Genomic DNA, 12,278 nt, shown 5'->3' with positions numbered 1-12,278 from the left:
TTGTCAAGTCTTAGTTCCCCCTTCGCCGTTGAGACTTCCAAGACCCTTTCCCTCGTTGGGCCCGCCGGAGAAGATGCGCTACTGAGAATCAGCATCAGTCTGGTGTCATTCACGCAGGATTCACCTTGACCAGTTCCATGATCTCTTTATAGATCTGCGCAAGCGGTCTATCGCAGTCCATCTCAAAATACATAAATCAGCCATGGCTCTCTTGAACCGGATGAATAATATTATCATTACCTTGACAAGCTTTTCCTCCTGTTCGAAATAGCGGATGATCTCTTCGCTCTCATCAAGGAACCCTTGGTACCGTTTTTCGAATATGGCCTCCGTGTCGTCAACGCGGCCAGAGGTCTTTGCTCGGTTGAGCACGCGTTGAAGCAAGGTCTCTCTAGACCCTTGAAACAACAACATTGCCTTGATCTTGCAATCCTACATACTTGTCAGCGCTTATGTCCTGGCTCTTACTGCAGCCTTTGATAGTCTTCAGCACTAACGCTAGCCTCGAACAGCTTCGTCTGGTCCACACTCCTGGGGAAGCCGTCCAGCAGGATGTGAGTCTTTCCTGCTTTGACATTGAAGACAATAGCGTCCTCCAAGATACCCTGAACGGTTTCCTTAGGTACAAGCTTGCCGTCTCGCATGTAGGCCACGATGTCGATCCCCTGCTTCGCCAATATTTTGTCTGCACCGGCTCTGAGAAGGTCGCCGACAGACAGGTGCAAAACGCCGAGGTCGGTCACCAGTCTTGCGCATTGCGTGCCTTTGCCAACACCTGGCCCGCCTGAAAGTCTTCCGTTAGCAGCGTATGCGAAGAAAAGATCAAAGCGGAGGATGCTTTACCAATCACGCAGATGATCTGCGCCTGTTCCAGCTCACTTGGAGGGCTTGTAGCTCCTCCTGCTCCGTCCAGCGTATTCGTTTGGTCCATCTCCGCCATGATTGTCCAAGATCTCTTCTGCATGTGATGATGTGAGTTTTGAGCTTGTCAAACGGTACGGGACCTTCTCCGGATATATGTCCTTAGAAGGCATCAGTACGCAGCAGTATGCGACATTCTTCGGCGTTTCTGCGCTTCTTGCCTCTTCTATTCGCTACTATTCTTTGTTACCATAGAACAAAAAGGTGTTTCCTATCCTGTTTCTCCCGCAGCTTGTTTGTCTACTGTGCAGCGGTCTGCCGCAGAGTTCTCTAAAGTCATTCATTAGTTTTGAGACATCTTTAGGCAAACAGAAACTGAGACATGAGGCCTTTCACTGAGTCACGCGGGGTTGTTCATGATTCTGCCTTGCGCTGGCATCCCAGAAGCATCTTGTTTGGTCTAGCCAAACAGCCTCATAGCATAAATACCCAGCAGAGTGCTCCTTAGTTTCCTAAATAACCAATAGTCTAGCACTCATACCACACCACACAAGATGTATCTTGCAGTGGTTTTCCTAGCTCTGCTGACAATCGCTCTAAGTACCTATTTCTTATCAAAGAATACCCAATTAAGGGAAAAAATCCAAGAAGATGCAGACGCTCAGATCTTGAAGCCGAAGGAGGGGAATGGAGAAGAAGATACAAAGACGAGGATTCCTATATCAGTCAACTACCATCTCACACGGCAATGCAATTACAGCTGCGGTTCGTCACATCTACCACTGGTCCAACATTCCCCTTGAATCGTGATACTTATCTATCCTCTATACCCCTAGGTTTCTGCTTCCACACCGCAAAGACATCCCACGTCGAGCCCCTAGATAACGCTAAGCGCGCCATGCTCCTCCTCAAAGAAGCCGGCATGCGCAAAGTCAACTTCGCCGGCGGCGAGCCCTTCATGAACGCCAAGTTCTTGGGCCAACTAGCACAATACTGCAAATCCACACTCCAGCTCGAATCCGTCTCTATCGTCACAAACGGCAGCAAAGTCACCCCCACCTGGCTCGCCGAATACGGCAAATACATCGACATCATGGCCGTATCCTGCGACTCCTTCGACGAAGCCACCAACGTCAAGATCGGCCGCGGCACAGGCAAGCACTTGCAGAAATTCAGACAACTCGCAGGGCTATGTGAGGAGTATGGGGTCATGTTCAAGGTCAACACCGTCGTCAACAGGTACAATTGGCAGGAAGACATGAACGCCGCCATCCAAGCCATGGGCCCGAAACGCTGGAAATGCTTCCAAGTGCTCATCATCGATGAAGAAAACGGTGGCGACAAGACGCTCCGCGATGCTCGGGAATTCCAAATCACTGACGAGGAGTTCCAGTTCTTCTGTGACAAGCACAAGCACAATGCGTGTTTTGTGCCAGAGGGGAATGGGGTGATGAAGAGTTCGTATTTGCTGCTGGATGAGTATCTCTGTTTCTTGAATAAAGGGGTGAAGGGGAAGACGAAGAGCATCTTGGAGATTGGCGTGAAGGAGGCGATGAAGGATGTCTATTGGGATGAGGAAGGGTTTCAGGAGAGGGGTGGGGAGTATTCTTGGACCAAGCCAAGCACAGGTGGGTGTGGGGAGGGAAAGAATCCTGAGCTTGAGTTCTAGCGTCTTCAGATCGAGGGTTGGGCGTTGCTGTGTTAGAATGTACGAATATGTTTGATAGTCAATGAATGCACTTGAATCTATCGTGGCTTCAGCAAAATCCCCTGCTTTAAGGAATAGATGCCGCTTGTGTGGGCATGGGTCAAAAGTCATGAATAGAGCGCACGTTTGACAGGAGGAAACGTAAAACCTCTCGAGCTTTACTGATGGAGGCAGAGTTGAGAAATCTGAGTCCCATAACATCCGGCAAACATCCTTTTTAAACAGCACACGTTTCATCACCATCTGTGCAAGAATTTTGCAATTTTCAAAGCGTACAGATGAAAGCATTATCCGAAATGCTACAAAAATGGGTATGCAAGTTTTTGATCAGCTGCCAAGGTCCCCGAAAGCGGTTTATGGGCATCGGAGTGTTGTAATTAGCTAAAGACTAAAGAAAGAGGTTCTTGGGACGACCAGATCTGTAACGAGCAGCATACAGCTTCATCGGGCTCTGGAAGTTGTGTCTACTTTCAGAAACTCTCTCTGAATAAAGAAACGTTCCGAAAACCACCTGCTTCGACTATCGATAGTCGTCGTCACTCCCAGAATCTCAATAACACCATTGCAGAGGATATAGAAAGCGAGTCTGCTCGTGTCGGTTCTCGCGCAACCGTTTCACAGAGTACGAAAGAGCACTCGCGCAACACTACCGATGATGTTGGTATCCGATCAGGGGCCAAAATCAAACCTCAAGTTGACTTCCACAACTCCAAACCCTCTAGAGCCTGTATATATATGCTGAAAGCAGGCCTCAAAAAATAACCTCAAAGAAATCCGTGCCTTTTAGGCCGGCAAAAAAGCCGTTATGGACGAGCGAGAACGAAACGAATTCGAGCCGTAGCGATGCAGCAAAACCCGGCGACCCTGAAGGTGCCACCCAAAACTATGCCAAAAGTCACGCATCGAGCCACGACGGATACTTCCCACGTTCGGTAGCTGAACCGCAACGGGGCATCAACTTTGTCGTGACGCCTGAAGGAGTCTGTCACAAACCAAACATGTCTTTACTTTACAAAAGATTTCGGACAGCGCATTAACGTGATGTTGGAGTGGCTGCCCGATCGCAGTCTTCAATCGCCTCAAACTGTCCCCCGTAATAATCCATCTTACGCCGCGGATGTCAGAATCACTGCGAGTCTCGCTCATTCAGCCCAAGAAATCGTACAAGACATGAACACTTTCAGAGGTCGCTCACCGACCTCACTCATCGACTTCCGACCCGAAGACTTCATTGACGCACTCGATCATCGTGTATATTTGCATGCTGATCTTGCGTATGAGGTCGCGCAAGGTCTCTATATGAGAATTCATGATTTGCTTGCGACTTTCGATAGACAATGCTACGATGCTGTACAGCGGGTTAGACAGTAGATTGCCTGGGAGAGCTCTGCGTATCCACGTTGTACGATGCCTAGCAACCCGCCTCATATGCACACGGATGCCCACGATAATGTTCCTAGACAGCAGCAATTTAAGCCAGCTGCATGGGGAGGCGCCAGCACAGACGATCCCAAGACAAAGACCAGTGATTTCAAGGCATGGGAGTCGATGAGGACACCAAGAGGTGAGGAAGGCCCTATTCCCTTTCATATACGGACGGTATCGCAAAAGGCTGCTGGGCCACCCCCGGTCCCACCAGGACGTGAAACGAACGGCAAAGCAACCCACCTGCGGAATTGGTCAAGGTATGCCTAGTAACCAGCCTTTCCATTTCTCAACAGGCACAGGTGGTGGGTTCTTCGACAGTAGCGATTCAACAGATATTCTTGCGAGCTTTTGCGCGGGGTTTGGCATAGGGGACGACGATGATATATTCTCTCGATCCTTGCCTCAGTCCACATTATGGAAAGAGAGAACCGTGGATGATAGTGGAAATCGCGATTCAGATGGTTCGTCATCCCCAAGGAGAGAAGCAGACCGCTCAGCAATCTATCAGCCTTCACCTGAACTCAAGCAACCGTCAATGCGCCGGTCAGAAACGTAGCCGGTAGACCTGATGGACCGACGAATGCGAATGCGGCCAGGCTCTCTCGCGCCCTTGACGCCATCGAACCCAAATGACATGAAGGCGCCCTCGGATACCAGCGACAGCAGCAGCGAGTTTCATTCCGAGACGACGGAAGAGACTTATCCACCGCCAGGACCGAACCCCCTCCAAAGGAAACCTACATCTGGAATCTGCCAGGATGGGGCATATGCAATGGAACGGGACACGATTCGATTACGTCGAAAAAAGAGCTGTCGAACATCGGAGCGTCCATCTATGGGTCCTGGTCGTAGTAGTGGGCTCTTTGGCGAATATGGGCCCCATGACAAGACGGAAAAGGCCTTCAGACATTCTCCGAAGACCTCTGAGGACGATAAACCACACCAACATTCGCCAAATGATCCACCTCCGCATATCGAAGGCGTATCGATCCGCTCCGACGCCAGCTCACCAAAATACGAGGGTGCTTCGAGTCGGCATCCACAAGGAAGCTCACCATCAGACAAAATCAATGACCTAATTCACCAATTCAAAATTGAATACGAGCCGCAATGCCCGGGTTTTCTGTATACAACCCCTCCAGATGCAAATGAAAGGAAAAAGCTTTACGACAAACTAAGTGAGACTATCTTTCAACACGTGCTCTTTAAATCGACGCAGTGAATGTTGAAGACGAAGTGCTCAGATGTAAGAAGGAGCAGCTGATCAATGACGCACAATCCGCGCTTGAGCAGCTAGATTCGATTATGGGAGCTGCCAATGGAGATATGTAATGGAACAACTTGGTAAAGATGTTTGATGACAAGTATAAATGGCCTGCAACCCAGTTTTGGTATCAGAATTGACATGTAAGAGCTTGAGCATAGTTCAAAATGGATCATCGGGGGGGAAGAAATTAGGATCAGATGATGACTTGTGACAGGTGAGATATTGTTGTATTGCAAGCTATGATGGGAAGGAAACCGTAGTGCTCACCAGATATCGCCCATGCCGTGTGGCGTCTGGCCTGGTATCTGGAGGAAGAACGGGCATGCTGCAGAATCCCCTGAAACGAAGTTAGCTTTTGATTTCCTTGATGGTAGAGGAGGAACATGAATGTTGCCGGTTGCTTGATTGAAAGAGCGTTCGAAGTCTAAAACAAGAGAAAAAGGGCTATCGACAATGATTTCAAAAAAATTCGAGACTGTGGGGGCTGAGAGCAGTGAAGGGGCCCAACACCCTCGTGATCGATAGTGACAGGAAGATTGAATCCAGGAACTGGGAGTTTCTTCATGACTCAGCTAAACATAAGATCATGATCGACAGCGATACCTCTCAATCATAAGGTATCACCCACGCTATGACTCAACTCCATTCAATGCCGCCTTTACTCACAATGACAATGTGGTCAAACCTCCTGGATATAATTCGCAGGCACGCTCTTCGTCACACCCCCTTTCTCGACATCCGCCCATCCATCTCCGGTGTCTTTATTTACAAGCACAAACCTTTCTCCTTCGCTCATGCCCCATTCTGCATCGCTTCGTGATTCGTAATGATACAATGCTTCGACGTATTTCAGTTTCTTGGCTCCTCGTTTGGGGGCAACCACGGGACCTTTCTTTTTGCTGGGTATGCTTCCTGTGAGGGAGGTGGAAGAGCTGGAGTACGAGGAGACGGGCCGTTCCAAGACTGGAGGGATGGCAAGGATTTCGAGGTACGATGTTGGAACAAGGCCGGTGGTGTGGGCGTTGAGACGGACAAAGGTCCAGCCAGAGCCATCTGATTCTGTTAGCGTCGAAATCCACTGGAGGGTCTAAAACAGTTTGAAACGCACCATCTGGCTCAACGATGGAGACTTCATCACCCTCTTCCACTGATGCTTCTCCATCCGTGGTCGCCTGATAAGCATAATTCATTCTCCCTCGCTGTTCTGTTGGATGTGAAGTACTCGAGCCGCCTCCACTAGGGCTGTTACCTGGCATCTCGGCAATGTACTGCACGGGCGGCGGAGCCACAATTCTGTTCTTTCTCAACGTAGCTGGCTTGCTTGCGGGAGGTGGAGATCCTGCCCCATCTGTACTCGTCTCATCGGTTGGTACCTTCCCAGAGACTGATCTATTTGCGCTAGCCGCATATCCCGAGCTGAGAGTATCCATGGTGTTACTCCTACTCAATGCGGGCAGCTCTGTAACGCCGTCTGGAGGTCCGCCATTACTCTGCGGTGGAGCAACTTTTGACGCTGCCTGTCTTTCCGCTTTCAATTTCTTCTTCCCTTCTTTAGACTGCTCTCCAGGACATTCCGCGGGGACTTTTAGCTCGCATTTGCTGTGGCATGTGTAGCCGCAATCTTGACAATCAAACCCCTTGGCCGATAGCCCCCATATTCTTTCTCCACAAAGATCGCAATTGGTAGGTACTTTGAAAGTTTGTGATTTGAATGCATGGTTCTGAGCTCCAAGCGATACATCGCCGACTGTGGAAGTGATTGTATGGGTCTCGACCTCGGCAGTCAATCGCTGTCGTTCGACTTCGTGGAGAAGCTCTTGGGCATTGAACATGGCCTTCACCATTTCCACCTCATCTCGCTTGTCTTTGCCTTGTCGTATGTTTCTCCGTATCATCTTAATGGCTTCGACTTCTTTCCTTCTCTTGTCCACGTCTTGCTTCAGATCCCGCAATTGGCTCTTGCTTTTGCCCAGAACATTTCGTAGGTATATCTTGGCCGTCTCATTGACCGCCATCGCACTGTCGTCCAGCCAGACGGGACTCGGCTCGAACATCAAATCCAAAGGTTCTTGCCATGGCGCCACATTATGCCGTACAAACATCATTGAGTCTAGTTTCGGGTCATTGCGTGGGATTTCTGAGCCAAGGTGCTGGAGGTGGTCGGTACTTCGAGAAAGGGCAGATTTCTCTAGGTTGACGGCGTGAGACCACAATGAGTTGAGTTGATTAACTCGGGTCTCTGAGAGGTCTTGTAGGCTCTAAGTCGTAGTCAGAACGTGCAACAAGTGCATCGACGGGTAGCAATGGACCTTACGTCTAACAGATCGGGAACGTACTCATAGTAGTATCTCTTTTTCTGTTGGTTTGTGACGTTGATATTGATTAGATAGGTATTCTACGTTCATGAGTAAGCAGATAGCCTCGTCGGAGGTATAGCGTTCTGAGTAAGGCCTTACCTTCGCATTATGCATCTCCATAATTTGTTGCTGGTATGCACTTTGCGCTTTGTTCTTGCCATGATCAAACGAGGACTCGGTCTTTTTCCGCCTGCTCTCTACCTCTTGGCAAGCTCCATCATACCGGCCCTTGGTTTTCTTCAGGTCCCCATACGACAGATCTCGCTCCCTCTCCAACTTCGCCGAATATTCAGCGTGGCTTTTTCGTATCTCTTCGTATCGTGCGGCCAGGTTCTTGAGTGGATCTGCGATCTGTAGGAGAAGCTCCGAGGAATATCGGTCATGTTCTGCAGCTCTTGATTCAAGCGTAGAGAGTTGGGTGGTCCACGTCGTAAGAGAAGCACTACATGCGCGCCGTCATCAGATGAAAAACATTGTTTTGCTGGCAAATTATGCGTACCACTCCAAGGATCCCGGCGTCATGCTTGGGGTGTCTCCCACGCTTAGGCTACTGGACCGCTTGGCTTTCTTTTCAAAGTTCTTCCTGGCTAAGCCGTACAGCTTGGAACTGTAGTCCTTCTCAATCGCCGCCCTTTCCCGGTAGAACAGCTGTATATCATCAAGCCAGGTGACTCCATTTGCAACCCAAGCATTGACTGGTTTGAAGCCATCTTTGAGCTCGGCGCCGAATCTCGGCGCAATGTCTACCTCGGCCATAACCTTGCTACCACTCCAGCTCAGGCAGGTGTGTATCGATCCAATCCATGGAAGAGAAGACAATTACGATAAAGTCGAGAAGAAATGGGAGGTCCAAGTAATGGATGTACACCAGTCCAAGGACTAAACGGCCGAACGCATAGACAGACTCAAGAGTCAAGAGTCAAGAGTCAAGAGTGAAGAGTGAATAGGAAGAATGTATGGTCCTGATCCAGATCTATCGAAACGGGCTAACGCTTTATGGTATGGCTCCCGGATAGTGGCCGCTCTGCCGTGAACTCCATGTCGTGCAGCTGTCTGCTCTGCTTGGCAAATTACTGAACAAAACAACGACAGGTCTTGGACTGCTTTTGATGTGTTGCTATCCATGTCAAATGTACGAGTGTCATTTCATGTTGTATCTGGTGACTATTATATGCGGAGCGCCAGAAGGAGTTTAGCTCGATCTACATACCCCAAGATAAATTTTCACTGACCTGATCTCTTTCCTTTGTCACAACATCTCGAACTTCTTAACTTTCAGCACCGGGACCAACACTGGCAGTGTTGAACATTCTCTGGTTTGAAGCATTCCACGTCCTATTCGTCTTTGTCATATCTGTTAGTCTACCTTGCTCACCTAGAAGGAAACCATCATGGCTTCCTTGGACGACCGCATTTCCAAGCCGGACAATGGCCAAATTGAGGGCAAGGACATCGGATCTTCTACTGGTACGAACGCCAAAGCAGCTCCCTTCGTGCCTGGTGGATCCGTTTCATGGGCAGATGAAACCGCTGAGGCAGCGACTAACTCTGAACCTTCTGCAGTGAACGCCAAGGCTGAGAAGGAGATGAGCGACGTGTCCAAGGCCCAAACCGATGGAGCGACCGGATCAGCAGGCGGCTCTTCTGGCATCTATGATCCGAGCTATGAGGTCAACGTCAAGCTCAGCGACCTTCAAGCCAACCCTAATGATCCTCTCTACTCGATCAAGTCCTTTGAAGAGCTTGGTTTGTGAGTCTATTTCTAGCTAAACATCATGTGATCAAGCTCTGATGCTTTCATCAGGGATGAAAATATTCTCAAAGGCATCTATCAGATGCGTTTTACCAAGCCATCTAAGATTCAGGAGAAGGCTCTGCCTCTCTTGCTTCGCGATCCTCCCACTAATATGATCGGACAATCCCAGTCTGGCACCGGAAAGACAGCAGCTTTTGTTCTCAACATGCTATCACGCCTCGACTACTCCCCTACTATGATCAACACCCCTCAAGCTCTTGTACTTGCGCCAAGCCGCGAATTGGCCCGTCAGATCCTTGGAGTCATCCAGGTCATGGGATCCTTCGTCGAGGGTTTGACCGCTGGTGTCGCTATCCCAATGGAGGTCGCAAACCGCAATAGAGATGGCCTCAAGGTTCAGATCGTTGTTGGCACTCCTGGAACTACTATGGACATGATCAAACGCCGCCAACTGATGGCTGACAAGATCAAAATTCTTGTGCTTGACGAGGCCGACAACATGTTGGATCAACAAGGTCTTGGAGATCAATGCATTCGGGTCAAGCAGCAAGTACAATGTTCTCGTAGATTGGGCCGGGCTTTCTAATTTGACCTCTAGACTGCTACCAAAGACTGTTCAGGTCGTTCTGTTCTCGGCCACCTTTCCCAACCATGTCGTTGAGTACGCCAGCAGATTCGCTCCAAATGCGAATCAAATCACCTTAAAGCATGAGGAACTTACGGTCGAAGGCATCAAGCAGCTGTATCTTGATTGTCCTACGGAGCTAGATAAGTTTGACGCATTGGTCCGTTTGTATGGTCTCATGACCATCGGATCATCCATAATCTTCGTGAGGGTATGCTATCCAGTCGAACTAGCAAAGGAATCAGGCTAAAATACACGCAGACTCGCCACACTGCCCTGGAAATTGAGAGACGTATGAATGCAGAGAACCACACTGTGGCCTGCTTGACCGGAGAGTACCTAGGAGCCCAGCGTGACATTATCATCGACTCGTTCCGTAGCGGCCATACCAAGGTCCTCATCACCACCAACGTCCTATCTCGCGGTATCGATGTTCAAACCGTCTCTCTCGTGGTTAATTATGTAAGTCGCGTTGATTGCTATATATTCTTATCTCACTGACCGCTACCCAGGATCTCCCAGACGACGGTCACGGCAACACCGACCCTCAGACTTACCTTCATCGTATCGGTCGTACCGGCCGCTTTGGACGTGTCGGTGTCTCAATCAGCCTCATCTGCGGCCAACGGAGCTATAGAATGCTCAAGGAGATTTCTGACTACTTCGGCGTGGAAATGACATCTCTTCCCCACAACGACTGGGACCAAGTCGAAGAGATTATCAAGAAGGTCATCAAGAGCTCTCGCGCCGGATCGAATTTCCAGGCCACCAACGCCGCGACGGCTGGCCCAGCGAGTGGCACGAACGATGTTAGCATGTAAGCATTGAATTGACTCAACGTGAATACTATCCTGGCACCAAGACGCTGAACTCTACCATTCCCGGCGGTCGAAGCGAGACGAGGTTCCATAATCCGATAACGCACAGTCTTGTAAACACGCGGGATCGAGAGGAGATGGCACTTTCCAGGCCAGTGTCGCACCGGGCGAAATGCTAACTAGACTTGGGCTCTGTAGGGAACAGTCCGGCAGTAGTTGGATGTGATGCATTCTTGACTCAAGAATAGATTGCCTAAAGCTATGACTGAAGAGAATAAGGCATGCATGAGCAGGTGAATCGCCCGGAAGGGGTTTCTCTACGAAGTCTTCAGCAGCGAGCATTAGAGTCTGCAGCCTTTTGCTGCGGCACAGACACAGATAGACTTGAATGAACCAAACAATTTCGAATGTCTCTAGTCTTATTGCCCTGAGGAAGGATTCTCTGATCCAAGGAAAGCCGATGATTTATCTCCTATGTCTATTCGCCGCTCCATCCCGTATCGCCTTGGGTGAGTTGCTAGAATCATTGGGTCTCGGAAGAAACCCGCAAATCTCCATGAACAATAGTAGCGAGGAAGACGATATCTCGGTCTGTTAAATGCTCCGCTGGCTTTTTCGTCAGCGCAACATTGACGGATGGCCCGGCCTGGATTTCTAACACATGCATGAAGCCAAGTTTACCGGCGAACACAGCTGCCAATTTTCTTGAAAACTATGCTACTCCTCAAATTTCCCAATCACAGCTCTCCCCAAGCAATTGGGCCAAACTTCCCAACCCTTCCTCATCCGCCTTATCAAAACCTCCCACCTCCGTACAATCAACGTCTATAATTGCAACAATCTGCCTACATTAGTACAGCCAAACCTTTTGTACCTATGCCGACTCACCTTCCCATCCTTGGCCAAAATCGGCACCACGATCTCACTTCTACTGTCCCCATCGCAGGCTATGTGCCCTGGGAAGTCATGCACGTCCTCGACCCTCACTATCCTCTTCTGAGCAGCAGCGGCACCGCATACGCCGCGGCCGATGGCGATGCTTTGGCATGCCGGACGTCCGTGGAAAGGCCCGAGGATGAGATCGGAGGGATGTGAGCGGTCAAGAGTGTAGAAGCCTGCCCAGTTCACATGGCACGAGGGTGACGGGAGGGATTTGTAAGCGTGCCAGAGGAGGGAGGAGCTGTTGGCCAGGTTGCTAGCGAGCAATATCAGCTTTGCGGGAGAATCGGCAATGCTGGTCAAACGGGACTTACCAGACCTGTCATGTGTGGGAAGGCGTTAGCAAAAAGAGGAGCTCTTGATTATGTGGGATCGAGTACCCAATTTCGCTGGTCGACGAAGAGAGCTTTGGCTTCGGAGACGAGCTGGGAGTACACCTCGCGCTTTGAGGCCCCATGGGCGAAATTCGAGGAGTCGGCGTGGACCTAAGTTTACGTCAGTAATATACTTTCGGGATAT

The 12,278-nt window shown here is 49.8% G+C and overlaps 6 protein-coding genes across 6 annotated transcripts; 3 read left to right on the top strand and 3 right to left on the bottom strand.

Annotated features, from left to right (window-relative positions):
* Nucleotides 1-3: 3 nt before the first annotated feature.
* Nucleotides 4-940, bottom strand: HO133_002084 (uncharacterized protein; the record flags this gene model as incomplete). The annotated part of the gene is made up of 5 exons (XM_037293011.1): nucleotides 4-78; nucleotides 131-181; nucleotides 241-432; nucleotides 498-784; nucleotides 844-940. The coding sequence occupies 5 exons, from the start codon at nucleotides 938-940 to the stop codon at nucleotides 4-6; spliced, it is 702 nt and encodes a 233-aa protein (XP_037150664.1).
* Nucleotides 941-1,415: 475 nt separating this feature from the next.
* HO133_002083 (uncharacterized protein) lies at nucleotides 1,416-2,530 on the top strand (the record flags this gene model as incomplete). Its single annotated transcript, XM_037293010.1, has 2 exons — nucleotides 1,416-1,626; nucleotides 1,698-2,530. 2 exons carry the CDS (start codon nucleotides 1,416-1,418, stop codon nucleotides 2,528-2,530), a joined length of 1,044 nt encoding a protein of 347 aa, XP_037150663.1.
* A 1,446-nt stretch (nucleotides 2,531-3,976) lies between these two features.
* HO133_002082 (uncharacterized protein) lies at nucleotides 3,977-5,329 on the top strand (the record flags this gene model as incomplete). The annotated part of the gene is made up of 4 exons (XM_037293009.1): nucleotides 3,977-4,254; nucleotides 4,316-4,458; nucleotides 4,594-5,115; nucleotides 5,217-5,329. The coding sequence occupies 4 exons, from the start codon at nucleotides 3,977-3,979 to the stop codon at nucleotides 5,327-5,329; spliced, it is 1,056 nt and encodes a 351-aa protein (XP_037150662.1).
* A 614-nt stretch (nucleotides 5,330-5,943) lies between these two features.
* On the bottom strand, nucleotides 5,944-8,377 carry HO133_002081 (uncharacterized protein; the record flags this gene model as incomplete). The annotated part of the gene is made up of 5 exons (XM_037293008.1): nucleotides 5,944-6,317; nucleotides 6,373-7,522; nucleotides 7,579-7,659; nucleotides 7,721-8,063; nucleotides 8,121-8,377. 5 exons carry the CDS (start codon nucleotides 8,375-8,377, stop codon nucleotides 5,944-5,946), a joined length of 2,205 nt encoding a protein of 734 aa, XP_037150661.1.
* A 635-nt stretch (nucleotides 8,378-9,012) lies between these two features.
* On the top strand, nucleotides 9,013-11,046 carry HO133_002080 (uncharacterized protein; the record flags this gene model as incomplete). Its single annotated transcript, XM_037293007.1, has 7 exons — nucleotides 9,013-9,088; nucleotides 9,185-9,371; nucleotides 9,426-9,923; nucleotides 9,976-10,213; nucleotides 10,264-10,464; nucleotides 10,515-10,819; nucleotides 11,019-11,046. 7 exons carry the CDS (start codon nucleotides 9,013-9,015, stop codon nucleotides 11,044-11,046), a joined length of 1,533 nt encoding a protein of 510 aa, XP_037150660.1.
* A 498-nt stretch (nucleotides 11,047-11,544) lies between these two features.
* On the bottom strand, nucleotides 11,545-12,085 carry HO133_002079 (uncharacterized protein; the record flags this gene model as incomplete). The annotated part of the gene is made up of 4 exons (XM_037293006.1): nucleotides 11,545-11,661; nucleotides 11,709-11,806; nucleotides 11,949-12,015; nucleotides 12,074-12,085. 4 exons carry the CDS (start codon nucleotides 12,083-12,085, stop codon nucleotides 11,545-11,547), a joined length of 294 nt encoding a protein of 97 aa, XP_037150659.1.
* Between the last annotated feature and the right edge of the window lie 193 nt (nucleotides 12,086-12,278).

This window comes from Letharia lupina (assembly GCF_014066315.1).
Source record: "Letharia lupina isolate WasteWater1 chromosome Unknown contig_14, whole genome shotgun sequence".
Classification (NCBI taxonomy): domain Eukaryota; kingdom Fungi; phylum Ascomycota; class Lecanoromycetes; order Lecanorales; family Parmeliaceae; genus Letharia; species Letharia lupina.
The sequence above is the reverse complement of the archived record's forward strand: the minus strand, read 5'-3'. Positions and strand labels throughout refer to the sequence as shown.